The sequence below is a fragment of the Bombina bombina genome, chromosome 4 (assembly GCF_027579735.1).
Source record: "Bombina bombina isolate aBomBom1 chromosome 4, aBomBom1.pri, whole genome shotgun sequence".
Taxonomy (NCBI): Eukaryota; Metazoa; Chordata; class Amphibia; order Anura; family Bombinatoridae; genus Bombina; species Bombina bombina.
This window is the reverse complement of record NC_069502.1, coordinates 438330654-438349501: the sequence shown is the minus strand read 5'-3', so window position 1 is coordinate 438349501 and position 18848 is coordinate 438330654. Positions and strand designations below refer to the sequence as shown.

The 18848-nt window shown below is 39.3% G+C and overlaps 1 protein-coding gene across 1 annotated transcript in view; it reads right to left on the bottom strand.

The window, feature by feature from the left end:
• Positions 1 to 3046: 3046 nt before the first annotated feature.
• LOC128656394 (dynein light chain Tctex-type protein 2B-like) overlaps positions 3047 to 18848 on the bottom strand; it is a 42716-nt gene continuing 26914 nt past the window's right edge. The window contains exons 4-5 of the mRNA XM_053710272.1: positions 12620 to 12683; positions 3047 to 3263 (exon numbers count right to left, since the gene is read on the bottom strand). Of these exons, the coding sequence (XP_053566247.1) occupies positions 3216 to 3263; positions 12620 to 12683 (112 nt within the window). The 3' untranslated portion in view covers positions 3047 to 3215. The remainder of the gene's footprint in view (positions 3264 to 12619; positions 12684 to 18848) is intronic.

Genomic DNA, 18848 nt, shown 5'->3' with positions numbered 1-18848 from the left:
GTGTATAATAGACTAACAGAGCATTGCACCCACTTGCAAATGGATGATTAACCCCTTAGTTTCAAAACCGGATCAAAAAAACAATATAAACGTTTTTTAACAGTCACAACAAACTGCCACAGCTCTGCTGTGGCCCTACCTGCCCATACAACGACTTTTGAAGGCACAAAAACCCTTTGTAGAGGTCCTAAGTGTTCAGGGGACTCCTTCAGGGAAGCTGGAAGTCTCAAGCTGCAAAAACTACTGCACGATTTAGGCCTGAAATTAGGCCCCTCCCAACCTGTACTCACAGTGAGAGGGCCATAAAAAACTATCCCTAGGCAAAATCTAGCCAGCCATGTGGAAAAAACTGGGCCCCAATAAAGTTTTATCACCAATATGTAGAAAAAAACGTTTAAACACTTCCAGCAAACGTTATCTTATTTTCAGTAATGTGAGAAAGTAATAAGAATATTACCTTTTACAGCAAGCATGATACTAGTCGTTATTAAATCACTGTAATCAGGCTTACCTTAAATAAATCCGGTATTAACAGCATTTTCTAGCATATTCATTTCTCTAGAAAAATTTAAACTGCACATACCTCATAGCAGGAGACCCTGCACGCCATTCCCCCAGCTAAAGTTACCTCATCTCTTCAGTTATGTGTGAGAACAGCAATGGATCTTAGTTACAACCTGCTAAGATCATCAAAAACCACAGGCAGACTCTTCTTCAACTTTCTGCCTGAGGCTAAAACAGTACAACTCCGGTACCATTTGAAAATAATAAACTTTTGATTGAAGATAAACTACATAAATTCACCACATCTCTCTAGCTACTTCCTATCTTGTCGAGAGCTGCAAGAGAATGACTGGTAGGTGGCAGTTAGGGGAGGAGCTATATAGACAGCTCTGCTGTGGGTGATCCTCTTGCAGCTTCCTGTTGGGAAGGAGAATATCCCACAAGTAATGGATGATCCGTGGACTGGATACACCTTACAAGAGAAATAGGATTTTCAGTGGTTGTCTCCCTGGCACTTCACATATTCTGAACTACAGAGACAGTACCTGGTGTATAGATCCAGTGTAACACAGCCCACCAGAATGCACATCCTACCAGGAAGTGGTCTGGGATGCACTGTATCTCTCCTGGTATCTTCTTTGGTGAGGGGTCGTAGCATTGAGGTTAGAGCGGTGGTTATGGAGGAGTGCACTATTATTATTATCATCATCATCATCGGGTATTTGTAGAGCGCAAACAGGTTCCGCAACGCTAACTAGGAATAGCGTGGCTCCCATTTAAATGGACATGAAACACAAAAAAGAAAAACATTTCATGATTCAGATAGAGAATATAATTTTAAACAACTTTCCATTTTACTTCTGTTATCTAATTTGCTTTATTCTCTTGGTATCCTTGGTTGAAGCAGCAGCAATGCACTACTGGGAGCTAGCTGAATGCATTGGACAAGCTAATAACATGAAGCATATGTGCAGCCACTAATCAGCAGCTACTGAGCTTATCTATCCATTTCAACAAAGGACATCAAGAGAACAAACCAAATTAGATAATAGAAGTAAATTAGAAATTTGTTTAAAATCACATGCTCTGTCTGAATCATGAAAGAAAAGAAATTGGGTTTAATGTTCCTTTAAGTTGCTGTCAATCAAGATACTGTTAGCTGCGCTAAGGATAGCCCGGCTTTGGCAGTATAGAGCAGCTGTGATTTCTTTTGAAGTTACTAGCATTAAGGATATAGTGACCTTCTCTAAGGGTAGTGCTATTTGTGACCTTAATGTCAGAAATACCCCTGTAAATGTTTCGGCGCCAAGGCCTATGGGGGATGTTAAAAGACCCTTACTGACACCAGTTCTGTTTTTGGTTATTCTTTAAGGAAGTTCTAGCATTCCTTTTTTTGGCCTGCTTCCCCGATTCTGACCCTGGCATGTACACTGTTGACTCATCCTTAGCTGTACTGTGCTTTGCAGACTGATTGACTGTTGACCCTTAGAACAGAACTTTGGAGTATTCTTCTGCATTAACCCTTTGCTGTGATGTTTGGTTCCTGACTGCTAATTAGGTATTAACTCCTGACCTCTCTTGATTACCCTCTGCTGATGCTGCTTATCTGGAGTCTACTCTGACCCTCACCTACCCTCGGCCTCCAACACATCTCCTGCAAAATTCTAGTCTCTAAGGCAACTACATTTTTAACTTATATTTGGCCTTCATCCAGGCAATATTTAGACTGCACCTATGCAGGAAGTGTTCCAGATGCTGACCATCATTTTACAGTTGAGACATGAAATTTCACGATAACTTCATTGTGTGTATGCCCGGAAAGGAAGGATAATCTTCAGCTGCATCTAGGCACTCTGCTGAATAGCATTGACAGTCTTAAATCCAACTAGTGAGGACTTCATATGCAGCCCAGATCGTGATGTCATCAGTGGGTGGAGCTTGGCAGCCATTTCAAAGTGGCCAGAAACAATATTCCTTTTAAAAGAGCTTTTTTACCATTCCAGCTGCATGATATAGAAAGGGGTGCAGGACATAATCTAAAGTAAGACTTTAAGATAACTACAGTGTAGACTGTCCCTTTAAGGGACATAATGGTTAAAACTGAAATGCAAAGGTTCTACAAGGATGCTATGCGCTCCTATTCATTATTACATCACCCACAAACTTCAAAGGTTCCAGTTGCCCTGAATATGCAGACAGTGACATTTTTAAACAAAATATTAGGTTGGATGAGGGCCCTACCATTACCCCCAAAAACTAGTTAATAATTTTGTGTTCGCTTTTTGTACTCCAGACTTAATGGTCAAGAATGACACCTACTAATAGCATAGCAAGCTCTGTCATTGGTCGGTGTGCTACAACATCTGTATTGACATTAGTTTTACAGGCCTTTGCAATTGTACATACACTTCCCTACATTCATCGGAAAATTTTATGATTGTAACAAAATAAAAACAATATGGATTGCCATTCAATAAACTGTTTAGTGTTAACCTTCCAATCTCTCATACATTTCTAATTGAAAAATAAAAGGAAACTTCAGTGAAACACAATGAACATTAATATTTATTATAGAATATATTTACAGGAAATATGTTTTTTGTGCCAATGGTATAAAGAGGCTTTTTATTTACATTGATATTTTTACACATATATGATGCACAATATCTTCTCTTTACATTTAGAAACACTTACACTTAAATAATTACAAATTAATAGTAAAAACAACCAAAGGCAGCAGCAACACAAAACAGGTGTTCCTAAAAAAAGATAAAGAAATTAAAGTTTATTATATTTCAAAATTGATCAAATAGAAAAGAATTACTGCACAAATGTGTATACCTGTGTATCTCCATATAAATAGAATAACAAATCAATACTTTATGTAATGATCTAGAACAGTGCTATATGATGTTATTTTGGTGTGATGAACCATGTAGCTACAAACCAATATGCTGCCTCTCTAAATTGACCCTATATGGGCACTCTACACTGATGCCAACTGCTTCAAACAATATTCCTACGTGCAATTTACAGGCAAAATATTACATACATGTCAAAGCAGGTGATGCATTAAATGCACATGCATTTTTCAAAATACAGGCAGCCATAGTTTACAAACCTGTCCTCAGGCCTCCCTAACAGGACAGATTTGAGGATATCTGAACTAGAGCACAGGTGAAATAATCAGCTGATTAGTAAACATGGTTATTTTATCTGCACTCGCCCAAGGTAATCCTGAAAATCTGGCCTGTTAGGGAGGACTGAGGACAGGTTTAAAAAAAAACTGTGATTTACATGAAACAACATGATTAAGAGTTGCATTTGATGCATAAGTCACATTATTGGGAAAAATTATCTTCCATTTCCTGAAAATAAGAAAGGAAAATGTAAACCCAGAGGAGGACATCTGAGAACTCTTTTATGCAACTTTACTATTTTTAACACAAATTATACATAGAATCTTACATCTTATAAGTCAATTAAAATGTTGCATTTTTGATAAAGATCAGTGTTTAATGTATATACCCTTCTAATTGTAAATACTGATAGGACTTATATGGCTGAACATTATTTCTGTCCATCCTGCCACTTTCAGATGACAAGATAAATAAGTCTGTTTTCCCTAGCGTTACAACCTGTTGAAGACAGTGAACAAAGAGCCGCTTAGTGCAGTGTTTCTCAATTGCAGTTCTCTATCACGACAGCTATGCCTAAATTTTGTTGAATCTAAGAATGTATTTCAGGCTATAACATACACACACACACACATATATATTCAATGAAAATGTAAAAAAAGCTAACCAGTAAATAGTGTTTTTGTAAACATAGGTTGTCATAAGTGGCCAGCAATGAAATCCGTCACAGGAAAGACTACCAAATGAAAAAGCTAAAACAATTTCAATGTATCTGCTTTACCATGTGTTATTTGACTCTCAATATATTTAATCTTATAATAGATTGAAAGAATTTAAGACGGACATACAGCAAATACACATACAATTTGCACTTTTGCAAGAAGATCTAGGTTATTTAAATGATCCTTATCTTGTTGCTTAAAGGGCTATAATACCCAAATGTTTAAACACTTCATCTCTATGTAAAAAAGAAAGATATTTTATCTCAAAAGTTCCTCAGTAGCCACATCCTATTGTAAAGGATTTCTAAGCAGCATGTTAGTATGTATGTCCTGGGACAGCTGAAAGGATGAGCCTCGTGCACTCTCATATTATTTCCCTATTCAGATTAGGGAAGGTTACAATGAAATCTCATGAGAGATTAGTCAAATATCATGAGATCACAGTAAAAGAGTTCATGACCTCAGCACTGCTGATGCTGATTGGCTGCTGTTCATTTCTTCATTTTTTTATTTTTTTTACCTGCAGCTGGGAGCAGCTGAAGTATAACTTTTTACACAAAACTTACTCTGCTGAGCTGAGGAGATTGTGAGGTAAAATATCTTCCTTTTTTACATAGAGATGCTCAGGTGATATCTTCCTGTCAGCTTTTTACAGTTATACTGCATCAGTTTCAAGTGATTTAGCATACGAGTATTATGTCCCTTTAAATCAGGTTAAAAAAAAACCTTATGAGCACAATAGTTTTAAAGGATAAATATTTGCATAGTTAAAAGTAACATGAGATATGAGCGATGAGTGTTTGCCTATCTAACATATTGTTATAGTATTGGAAAGCTGCAAGCCCCAGTAGAACTTTCACCTGCAATTAATTTGATTGTTAGATGTATTTCTAAAAATCTTCCATCAATGTACTGGTTACTTTCAGTATGTCAATGAAGCAGATTCACTAACAGCCTAAGCAGCTGCAGCCCATTTAATACAGTTCATGTACATAAAACCAGTGAGATTAAAGAGCTTGGACAGGTTATAAGAGAACCTACCTAGTGTTGCCTGTGTCACCCCAGTAAAAAGATAAGATTTAGCAAAATAAAAACAGTCCTTAAAAAGGGAAAGTAAATTAAAAAAATTCAGATATAGCGTGCAATTTACTTATATTGTGTAACTTTCTATCTTTTGTTGAAAAGCATACTGAGGTAGCCCCAGGAGCAGGCAGTAATGCACTTCTGAGAGCTAGCTGCCGATTTGTAGCTGCATATATATACTTTTGTAATTGGCTTACCCAATGTGTTCAGCTAGCTCCCAGTAGTGTATGCTTTATCTGAATTATGAAAAAAACATAATTTATGCTTATCTGATAAATTTATTTCTCTTGTGGTGTATCCAGTCCACGGATCATCCATTACTTGTGGGATATTCTCCTTCCCAACAGGAAGCTGCAAGAGGATCACCCACAACTGCCACTACCAGTCATTCGACCGAAGACAAGCAAGAGAAAGGAGAAACTATAGGGTGCAGTGGTGACTGTAGTTTAAAAATAAAAAACACCTGCCTTAAAATGACAGGGCGGGCCGTGGACTGGATACACCACAAGAGAAATAAATTTATCAGGTAAGCATAAATGTTTTCTCTTGTAAGGTGTATCCAGTCCACGGATCATCCATTACTTGTGGGATACCAATACCAAAGCTATAGGACACGGATGAAGGGAGGGACAAGGCAGGCGCTTAAACGGAAGGCACCACTGCCTGCAAGACCTTTCTCCCAAAAATAGCCTCCGAAGAAGCAAAAGTATCAAATTTATAGAATTTTGAAAAAGTATGAAGCGAAGACCAAGTCGCCGCCTTACAAATCTGTTCAACAGAAGCCTCATTTTTAAAAGCCCACGTGGAAGCTACCGCTCTAGTAGAATGAGCTGTAATCCTTTCAGGAGGCTGCTGGCCAGCAGTCTCATAAGCTAAGCGTATTATACTCCTTAGCCAAAAAGAAAGAGAGGTTGCCGAAGCCTTTTGGCCTCTCCTCTGTCCAGAGTAGACAACAAACAATGCAGATGTTTGACGAAAATCTTTAGTAGCTTGTAAATAAAACTTTAAAGCACGAACCATGTCAAGATTGTGTAAAAGACGTTCCTTCTTTGAAGAAGGATTAGGACACAGTGACGGTACAACAATCTCCTGATTGATATTTTTATTAGATACCACCTTAGGTAAAAAAACAGGTTTGGTACGTAACACTACCTTATCTGCATGAAAAATGAGATAAGGGGAATCACATTGTAAAGCAGATAACTTCCGAAACTCTTCGAGCCGAGGAGATAGCTACTAAAAACAGAACCTTAAGAACTAAATTTAAACTCCAAGGCGGAGCAACAGGTTTAAACACAGGCTTGATTCTGACTAAAGCCTGACAAAATGCCTGCACGTCTGGAACCTCAGCCAGACGTTTGTGCAAAAGAATAGACAGAGCAGAAATCTGTCCTTTTAAGGAACTAGCTGACAAACCCTTCTCCAATCCTTCTTGGAGAAAAGATAATATCCTAGGAATCCTGACCTTACTCCATGAGTAACCCTTGGATTCACACCAATGAAGATATTTACACCATATCTTATGATAGATTTTCCTGGTGACAGGCTTTCATGCCTGTATTAAGGTATCAATGACCGACTCGGAGAAACCACGCTTTGATAAAATCAAGCGTTCAATCTCCAAGCAGTCAGCCGCAGAGAAATTAGATTTAGATGGTTGAAAGGACCCTAAAGTAGAAGGTCCTGCCTCAGAGGCAGAGTCCATGGTGGAAAGGATGACATGTCCACCAGATCTGCATATTAAGTCCTGCGTGGCCACGCAGGTGCTATCAAAATTACTGATGCTCTCTCCTGTTTGATCTTGGCAATCAGAAGAGGGAGCAGAGGAAACGGTGGAAACACATAAGCCAGGTTGAAGGACCAAGGCGCTGCTAGAGCATCTATCAGCGCTGCCTTGGCATCCCTGGACCTGGATCCGTAACAAGGAAGCTTGGCGTTCTGGCGAGATGCCATGAGATCCAGTTCTGGTTTGCCCCAACGTTGAATCAACTGTGCAAACACCTCCGGATGGAGCTCCCACTCCCCCGGATGAAAAGTCTGTCGACTTAGAAAATCAGCCTCCCAGTTGTCTACTCCTGGGATATGGATAGCTGATAGATGGCAAGAGTGAATCTCTGCCCATTGAATTATCTTTGAAACCTCCAACATCGTTGGCGAACTCCTTGTTCCCCCTTGATGGTTGATGTAAGCTACAGTCGTGATGTTGTCCGACTAAAATCTGATGAACCTCACTGCCGCTAGCTGAGGCCAAGCCTGAAGAGCATTGAATATCGCTCTTAGTTCCAGAATGTTTATTGGAAGGAGTGCCTCCTCCTGAGTCCACAAGCCCTGAGCCTTCAGAGAGTTCCAGACTGCACCCCAGCCCAGAAGGCTGGCATCTGTTGTTACTATTGTCCAATCTGGCCTGCGGAAGGTCATACCTTTGGACAGATGGACCCAAGATAGCCACCAGAGAAGAGAATCCCTGGTCTCTTGATCCAGATTTAGTAGAGGGGACAAATCTGTGTAATCCCCATTCCACTGACTGAGCATGCAGAGTTGCAGCGGTCTGAGATGTAGGCGGGCAAACGGAACTATGTCCATTGCCGCTACCATTAAGCCGATTACTTCCATACACTGATCCACCGAAGGGCGAGAAGTATAATAAAGAACACGGCAGGAATTTAGAAGTTTTGACAACCTGTCCTCTGTCAGGTAAATCCTCATTTCTACAGAATCTATCAGAGTTCCCAGGAAGGAAACTCTTGTGAGAGGGGATAGAGAACTCTTCTTTTCGTTCACTTTAAACCCATGAGACCTCAGGAATGCCAGAACAATGTCCGTATGGGACTTGGCAATTCGACGCCTGTATCAGAATGTCGTCTAAGTAAGGGGCTACTGCTATGCCCCGCGGCCTTAGGACCGCCAGAAGTGACCCCAGAACCTTCGTAAAGATTCTTGGTGCCGTAGCTAACCCAAAGGGAAGAGCCACAAACTGGTAATGCCTGTCTAGGAAGGCGAACTTGAGAAACCGATGATGATCTTTGTGTATTGGAATGTGAAGATAAGCATCCTTTAAGTCCACGGTAGTCATGTATTGACCCTCCTGGATCATAGGTAGGATGGTTCGAATAGTCTCCATCTTGAAAGATGGGACCCTGAGAAATTTGTTTAGGATCTTGAGATCTAAGATTGGTCTGAAGGTTCCCTCTTTCTTGGGAACCACAAAGAGATTTGAATAGAAGCCTTGCCCCTGTTCCTCCTTTGGAACTGGGTGGATCACTCCCATAACTAGGAGGTCTTGAACACAATGTAAGAATGCCTCTCTCTTTATCTGGTCTGCAGATAATTGTGAGAGGTGAAATCTTCCTTTTGGGGAAGAAGCTTTGAAGTCCAGAAGATATCCCTGGGACACAATTTCCAACGCCCAGGGATCCTGGACATCTCTTGCCCAAGCCTGGGCAAAGAGAGAAAGTCTGCCCCCTACTAGATCCGTTACCGGTTCGGGGGCTGATCTTTCATGCTGTCTTAGAGGCAGCAGCAGGCTTTTTGGCCTGCTTACCTTTGTTCCAGGCCTGGTTAGGTCTCCAGACCGGCTTGGACTGGGCAAAATTTCCCTCTTGTTTTGCATTAGAGGGAGTTGATGCTGCGCTCGTCTTAAAGTTTCGAAAGGCACGAAAATTAGTTTGTTTGGTCCTTAATTTATTAGACCTATCCTGAGGAAGGGCATGACCTTTTCCTCCAGTAATATCAGAAATGATCTCCTTTAGTCCAGGCCCGAATAGGGTCTGCCCCTTGAAGGGAATGTTGAGAAGCTTAGACTTTGAAGTAACGTCAGCTGACCAGGATTTAAGCCATAGCACCCTACGCGCCTGTATAGCAAAACCTGAGTTCTTAGCCGTTAGTTTGGTTAAATGAACAACGGCGTCAGAAACAAATGAATTGGCTAGCTTAAGTGCTTTAAGCTTGTCAAGTATATCATCCAATGGAGTTTCTACCTGTAAGGCCTCTTCCAGAGACTCAAACCAGAAGGCCGCAGCAGCAGTGACCGGGGCAATGCATGCAAGAGGCTGGAGAATAAAACCTTGTTGCATAAACATTTTCTTAAGGTAACCCTCTATCTTTTTATCCATTGGATCTAGGAAAGCACAACTGTCCTCGACGGGAATAGTTGTACGCTTAGCTAGGGTAGAAACTGCTCCCTCCACCTTAGGGACTGTTTGCCATAAGTCCCGTGTAGCGGCATCTATTGGAAATATTTTCTTAAAAATAGGAGGGGGAGAGAACGGTACACCTGGTCTATCCCATTCCTTAGTAATAATTTCTGAAAACCTTTTAGGTATTGGAAAAACATCAGTGTAAACAGGCACTGCATAGTATTTATCCAATCTACACAATTTCTCTGGCACTATAATGGAGTCACAGTCATCCAGAGTAGCTAAAACCTCCCTGAGCAACACTCGGAGGTGTTCAAGCTTAAATTTAAATGTAGACATATCAGAATCAGGTTGAAGCATCTTCCCTGAATCAGAAAAATCACCCACAGAAAGAAGCTCTCCTGCCTCAGCGTCTGCATATTGTGAGGGGATATCAGACATAGCTACTAAAGCATCAGAGAGCTCTGTATTTTTTCTAGTCCCAGAGCTGTCTCGCTTTCCTTGTAACCCTGGTAGTTTGGACAATACCGCTGTAAGAGTATGATCCATAGCTGCCGCCATGTCTTGTAAAGTAAACGCCATGGGCGCGCTAGATGTACTTGGCGCCACTTGAGTGGGAGTCCCTTGAGCGGGAGTCAAAGGTTCTGACACGTGGGGCGAGTTAGTCGGCATAACTTCCCCCTTGTCAGTTTCCTCTGGTGATAAATCTTTTAAAGACAGAATATGATCTTTATAACTTAAAGTAAAATCAGTACATTTGGTACACATTCTAAGAGGGGGTTCCACAATGGCTTCTAAACATAATGAACAAGGAGTTTCCTCTATGTCAGACATGTTTAAACAAACTAGCAATGAGACCAGCAAGCTTGGAAAACACTTTGATAAATGTAAACAAGCAAAAAATAAAAACGGTACTGTGCCTTTAAGAGAAACAAATTTTGTCAGAAATTGAAAAACAGTGATAAATAGCAGTAAATTTCTTACGAAATTTTTACAGTGTGTATAATAGACTAACAGAGCATTGCACCCACTTGCAAATGGATGATTAACCCCTTAGTTTCAAAACCGGATAAAAAAAACGATATAAACATATTTTTAACAGTCACAACAAACTGCCACAGCTCTGCTGTGGCCCTACCTCCGATACAACGACTTTTGAAGGCACAAAAACCCTTTGTAGAGGTCCTAAGTGTTCAGGGAACTCCTTCAGGGAAACTGGATGTCTCAAATTGCAAAATCTAATGCGCATTTAGGCGTGAAAATAGGCCCCTCCTGTATTCACAGTGAGAGGGCCTAACAAAACTAACCCTAGGCAAAATCTAGTCAGCCATGTGGAAAAAACTGGGCCCCAATAAAATGTTATCACCAATATGTAGAAAAAAACGTTTAAACACTTCCAGCAAACGTTATTTTCAGTAATGTGAGAAAGTAATAAGAATATTACCTTTTACAGCAAGCATGATACTAGTCGTTATTAAATCCCTGTAATCAGGCTTACCTTAAATAAATCCGGTATTAATAGCATTTTCTAGCATATTCATTTCTCTAGAAAAATTTAATCTGCACATACCTCATAGCAGGAGACCCTGCACGCCATTCCCCCAGCTGAAGTTACCTCATCTCTTCAGTTATGTGTGAGAACAGCAATGGATCTTAGTTACAACCTGCTAAGATCATCAAAAACCACAGGCAGACTCTTCTTCAACTTTCTGCCTGAGGCTAAAACAGTACAACTCCGGTACCATTTGAAAATAACAAACTTTTGATTGAAGATAAACTACATAAATTTACCACATCTCTCTAGCTACTTCCTATCTTGTCGAGAGCTGCAAGAGAATGACTGGTAGTGGCAGTTAGGGGAGGAGCTATATAGACAGCTCTGCTGTGGGTGATCCTCTTGCAGCTTCCTGTTGGGAAGGAGAATATCCCACAAGTAATGGATGATCCGTGGACTGGATACACCTTACAAGAGAAAACATTTTGGGTTTCATGTCCCTTTTTAACACATATACAGGAAGTGATGGTATAGCAAAAGATCTTATAATAAAAGATAGAATGAAAACACATTTTAAAGCACCATTATAGTCAAAAATGTCCATGCTTTATTTCATTAAAGCATGTAAGTGTAAGACTAGCGACCCTGCACCTCTATGTGTTTAACCCCCGCAAAGGGAGTGGGCATTGGCACTAGTACAATCAGCAGCTGCTGGTCCTGAGTGGCAATTCTACTATGTGTTTAATCCCTTTGTAGGGGTTAATCTCATAGAGGTGCTAGTGTTTTTTAGCGTCAGTAACAGGGTTAATTGGCAAAAAATAACTTCCGTATCTCATAACTTGGAAGTAAAAGTATGAATTGCAGAGTATAAACTTAAAATGTTCTAGACTCACAATAGTGCACTGTACAGGGTAGATCACTTATCTCGAGTCTCTGCAGGATAAGCATTTATAAATCCCAAATACGGTTTCAATGCTCACAATTATACAGTTTTAATGATATATTTTTTATTTCTTACAATTACAACAAAATAATTCAGCGTCTCCATATTTGTATTAGTAGCCCACCAATCATCGGTATTGGCTTTTTCTTTATTTCTACACAAAATAGGATCTAGTGGGAGCTTTTGGAAACTATATATATTTCTCCCAGCAATGAACTTACACTCCTAGAGCTATCGCTCAAATAAAGAGGACACTAAGCAACCATAACATTGAATCAAACTATACATTAGTCTCTTCTTCAGAATAAATTCGAATTGCTAAGTAGAATAATTTAGACTTTATTCTCTGGTTATATTTGAAGATTTACCCCTTAACAACAGCTAATGTAGCCTGTAAGTCAGCTGACTGTAGTGCTTACAGAGCTGTAATAGCGTAGGTCTCGCCAACAGAGGTGAGACTGTACTATTTCTGCACACCTCAGGCAGTGAGGCATACAGAAATAGTCAAATACATTAACCCTCCTATAGTATGTGAACTATAATCATTGAAATCATCATATTTTACAGCACCCAGTACAGGAGCAAAAGGAAATTCTTACATTCATAAAAACGTCTTCAGCGTAGTTATCAGTGTCAGCATCCCAGAAACATCTAGCAGCCATTCTGAGGGTAGAAAATAAAAAAGCACTGTAGAATGCATTAGAAGAATTGAACAATACAAAAAGTATTCTTCCGACAATAGAAGCCTTATTTTTTACAGAAGTGGTGCGCTGAATGTAGCATGCGAGCGATAACATAATTTATGCTTACCTGATAAATTATTTTCTTTCTTGGCAAACATCAGAGATTATATATATATATATATATATATATATATATATATATATATATATATATATATATATATATATATATATATATATATATATATATATATATATATATATATATATATATATATATATATATATATATATATATATATATATATATATATATATATATATATAAAATAAATTTTTTGCACTTTAGCTCCCAGTGAACAAGGCGCCAGTGGGTGCCGAAACGTTTGGGGAAGTTCATGTTTTAACTTTATATCAATAAAACATAATTTATGTAAGAACTTACCTGATAAATTAATTTCTTTCATATTAGCAAGAGTCCATGAGCTAGTGACGTATGGGATATACATTCCTACCAGTAGGGGCAAAGTTTCCCAATCCTCAAAATGCCTATAAATACACCCCTCACCACACCCACAATTCAGTTTAACGAATAGCCAAGAAGTGGGGTGATAAGAAAGGAGCGAAAGCATCAAAAATAAGGAATTGGAATAATTGTGCTTTATACAAAAAAATCATAACCACCACAAAAAGGGTGGGTCTCATGGACTCTTGCTAATATGAAAGAAATGAATTTATCAGGTAAGTTCTTACATAAATTATGTTTTCTTTCATGTAATTAGCAGGGAGGGATAAAATAAAGACAGCCAATTCCGCTGAAAAAATAATCCACAACCCAAATCAAAAGTTTTAATCTAAATAATGAAAAAAACTGAAATCGTAAGCAGAAGAATCAAACTGAAACAGCTGCCTGAAGTACTTTTCTACAAAAAACTGCTTCAGAAGAAGAGAAAACATCAAAATGGTAGAATTTAGAAAAAGTATGCAAAGAAGACCAAGTTGCTGCTTTGCAAATCTGATCAACAGAAGCTTCATTCCTAAAAGCCCAGGAAGTAGAAACTGACCTAGTAGAATGAGCCGTAATCCTTTGAGGCGGGGACTTACCCGACTCCACATAAGCATGATGAATCAAAGACTTTAACCAAGACGCCAAAGAAATGGCAGAAGCTTTCTGACCTTTCCTGGAACCAGAAAAGATAACAAATAGACTAGAAGTCTTTCTAAAATCTTTAGTAGCTTCAACATAATATTTCAAAGCTCTTACTACATCCAAAGAATGTAAAGATCTCTTTTTTGAATTCTTAGGATCAGGGCACAATGAAGGGACAACAATTTCTATACTAATGTTGTTAGAATTCACAACCATAGGTAAAAATTGAAATGAAGTCCGCAACACCGCCTTATCCTGATGAAAAATCAGAAAAGGAGATTCACAAGAAAGAGCAGATAACTCAGAAACTCTTCTAGCAGAAGAGATGGCCAAAAGGAACAACACTTTCCAAGAAAGTAATTTAATATCCAGAGAATGCATAGGTTCAAACTGAGGAGCCTGTAAAGCCCTCAGAACAAAATTAAGACTCCAAGGAGGAGACATTGACTTAATGACAGGCTTGATACGAACCAAAGCCTGTACAAAACAATGAATATCAGGAAGATTAGCAATCTTTCTGTGAAAAAAAACAGAAAGAGCAGAGATTTGTCCTTTCAAAGAACTTGCAGATAAACCTTTATCCAAACCATCCTGAAGAAACTGTAAAATTCTAGGAATTCTAAAAGAATGCCAGGAGAACTTATGAGAAGAACACCAAGAAATGTAAGTCTTCCAGACTCGATAATAAATCTTCCTAGACACAGATTTACGAGCCTGTAACATAGTATTAATTACTGAGTCAGAGAAACCTCTATGACTAAGAATCAAGCGTTCAATTTCCATACCTTCAAATTTAAGGATTTGAGATCCTGATGGAAAAATGGGCCTTGAGATAGAAGGTCTGGTCTTAACGGAAGTGTCCAAGGTTGGCAACTGGCCATCCGAATGAGATCCGCATACCAAAACCTGTGAGGCCATGCTGGAGCCACCAGCAGTACAAACGAACGTTCCATTAGAATTTTGGAAATCACTCTTGGAAGAAGAACTAGAGGCGGAAAGATATAGGCAGGATGATAATTCCAAGGAAGCGACAACGCGTCTACTGCTTCCGTCTGAGGATCCCTGGATCTGGACAGATACCTGGGAAGTTTCTTGTTTAGATGAGAGGCCATCAGATCTATTTCTGGAAGTCCCCATATTTGAACAATCTGAAGAAATACCTCTGGGTGAAGAGACCATTCGCCCGGATGTAACGTCTGGCGACTGAGATAATCCGCTTCCCAATTGTCTACACCTGGGATGTGAACCGCAGAAATTAGACAGGAGCTGGATTCCGCCCATACAAGTATCCGAGATACTTCTTTCATAGCTTGAGGACTGTGAGACCCACCTTGATGATTGACATACACCACGGTTGTGACATTGTCAGTCTGAAAACAAATAAACGATTCTCTCTTCAGAAGAGGCCAGAACTGGAGAGCTCTGAAAATCGCACGGAGTTCCAAAATGTTGATTGGTAATCTCGCCTCCTGAGATTCCCAAACCCCCTGCGCTGTCAGAGATCCCCATACAGCTCCCCAACCTGAAAGACTCGCATCTGTTGAGATCACAGTCCAGGTTGGACGAACAAAAGAGGCCCCTTGAATTAAACGATGGTGATCCAACCACCAAGTCAGAGAAGATCGAACATTGGGATTTAAGGATATTATTTGTGATATCCTTGTATAATCCCTGCACCACTGGTTCAGCATACAAAGCTGCAGTCATGAGACCTAGAATTTCCATGCAAAAAGCTACCGAAGGGAATGACTGAGACTGAAGGTTTCGACAAGCTGAAACCAACTTCAGACGTCTCTTTTCTGTTAGAGACAAAGTCATGGACACTGAATCTATTTGAAAGCCCAAAAAGGTTACCTTTGTCTGAGGAATCAAAGAACTCTTTGGTAAATTGATCCTCCAACCATGTCTTTGAAGAAACAACACAAGTTGATTCGTATGAGATTCTGCAGAATGTAAAGACTGAGCAAGTACCAAGATATCGTCCAAATAAGGAAATAACGCAATACCCTGTTCTCTGATTACAGAGAGAAGGGCACCGAGAACCTTTGAAAAGATCCTTGGAGCTGTTGCTAGGCCAAACGGAAGGGCAACAAACTGGTAATGCTTGTCTAGAAAAGAGAATCTCAGAAACTGATAGTGATCTGGATGAATTGGAATATGAAGATATGAATCCTGTATATCTATTGTGGACATATAATGCCCTTGCTGGACAAAAAGGCAGAATAGTCCTTATAGTCACCATTTTGAATGTTGGTATTCTTACATAACTATTCAATATTTTTAGATCCAGAACTGGTCTGAAGGAATTCTCCTTCTTTGGTACAATGTATAGATTTTAGTAAAACCCCAGACCCCGTTCCAGAACTGGAACTGGCACAATTACCCCAGCCAACTCTAGATCTGAAACACATTTCAGAAATGCCTGAGCCTTCACTGGAATGCGAGAGAGAAAAAATCTTCTCACAGGAGGTCTTATCTTGAAACCTATTCTGTATCCTTGAGAAACAATGTTCTGAATCCAAAAACTGTGAATCGAATTGATCCAAATATCTTTGAAAAATCGTAACCTGCCCCCTACCAGCTGTGCTGGAATGAGGGCCGCACCTTCATGCGGATTTGGGAGCTGGTTTTGACTTTCTAAAAGGCTTGGATTTATTCCAGACTGGAGAAGGTTTCCAAACAGAAACCGTTCCTTTAAGGGAAGGGTCAGGCTTCTGTTCTTTATTCTGACGAAAGGAACGAAAACGATTAGCAGCCCTGTATTTACCTTTAGATTTTTTGTCCTGCGGCAAAAAGGTTCCTTTCCCCCCAGTAACAGTTGAAATAATAGAATCCAACTGTGAACCAAATAATTTATTACCTTGGAAAGAAAGAGAAAGCAAAGTTGACTTAGAAGTCATATCTGCATTACAAGATTTAAGCCATAAAGCTCTTCTAGCTTAAATAGCTAAAGACATATACCTGACATCAATTCTAATGATATCAAAAATGGCATCACAAATAAAGTTATTAGCATGTTGAAGAAGTTTAACAAAGCTATAAGCATTATGATCTGACACTTGTTGCGTTAAAGCCTCCAACCAGAAAGTTGAAGCTGCAGCAACATCAGCCAAAGAAATAGCAGGTCTAAGAAGATTACCTGAACATAAATAAGCTCTCCTTAGAAAGGATTCAATCTTCCTGTCTAAAGGATCCTTAAAGGAAGTACTATACGCCGTAGGAATAGTAGTACGTTTAGGAAGAGTAGAAATAGCCCCATCAACTTTAGGGATTTTATCCCAAAATTCTAATCTATCAGATGGCACAGGGTACAATTTCTTAAACCTTTGAGAAGGAGTAAATGAAGTACCCAGACTATTCCATTCCCTAGAAATTACTTCTGAAATAGCATCAGGAACTGGAAAAACTTCAGGAATAACTACATGAGGTTTGAAAACCGAATTTAAACGCTTAGTAGATTTAGTATCAAGAGGACTAGACTCCTCCATATCTAATGCAATTAACACTTCTTTAAGTAAAGAACGAATAAACTCCATCTTAAATAAATATGAAGATTTATCAGTGTCAATATCTGAGGCAGAATCTTCTGAACCAGATAGATCCTCATCAGAAACAGATAAGTCAGAATGATGATGGTCACTTAAAAATTCATCTGAAATATGAGAAGTTTTAAAAGACCTTTTACGCTTACTGGAAGGAGGAATAACAGACAGAGCCTTCCTAATAGATTTAGAAACAAATTCTTTTACATTAACAGGGACATCCTGAACATTAGATGTTGAAGGAACAACAACAGGTAATGGATTATTACTAATGGAAACACAATCTGCATTAGAAAGTTTATCATGACAGTTATCACAAACAACAGCCGGAGGAACAGTTACCAAAAGTTTACAACAGATACACTTAACTTTGGTAGAACCAGCATCAGGCAGCGTCTTTCCAGAAGTAGATTCTGATCCAGGGTCATGTTGAGACATCTTGCAATATGTAATAGAAAAAACAACATATAAAGCAAAATTATCAAATTCCTTAAATGACAGTTTCAGGAATGGGAAAAAAATGCCAAATGAACAAGCCTCTAGCAACCAGAAGCAATGAAAAATGAGACTGAAATAATGTGAAAAAAAGGTGGAGACAAGAATGACGCCCACATTTTTTGGCGCCAAGAATGACGCCCACATTATTGGCGCCAAGCACAACGCCCATATTTTTTGGCGCCAAGTATGACACCACATCCTGTGACGCTGAAAAAAACGACGCCCACAATTTTGGCGCAAAAAAATGTCTGAACGTCAAAAATGAAGCAAACAAGCACAAACTTCCGGCGTCAATTAGGGCGCCGGAAATGACAAAATTTTTGCGCCAAAAAAGTCCGCGCCAAGAATGACGCAATACATTGAAGCATTTTCAGCCCATGCGAGCCTAACAGCCCACAGGGAAAAAAAGTCAATTGAAAAAATTCTTTTAAGGTAAGAAAAAAATATTTCATATGCATTATCCCAAATAATGAAACTGACTGTCTGAAAATAAGGAATACTGATTATCCTGAATCATGGCAAATATAAGTTTAAACACATATATTTAGAACTTTACATATAAAGTGCCCAACCATAGCTTAGAGTGTCATAATAAAATAAGACTTACTTACCCTAAGACACTCATCTACATATAGTAGACAGCCAAACCAGTACTGAAACGAGAATCAGTAGAAGTAATGGTATATAAGAGTATATCGTCGATCTGAAAAGGGAGGTAAGAGATGAATCTCTACGACCGATAACAGAGAACCTATGAAATAGATCCCGTAGAGGAAGACCATTGTATTCAAATAGGCAATACTCTCTTCACATCCCTCTGACATTCACTGCACTCTGAGAGGAAAACCGGGCTCCAGCCTGCTGCGAAGCACATATCAACGTAGAATCTAGCACAAACTTACTTCACCACCTCCATGGGAGGCAAAGTTTGTAAAAACTGAATTGTGGTTGTGGT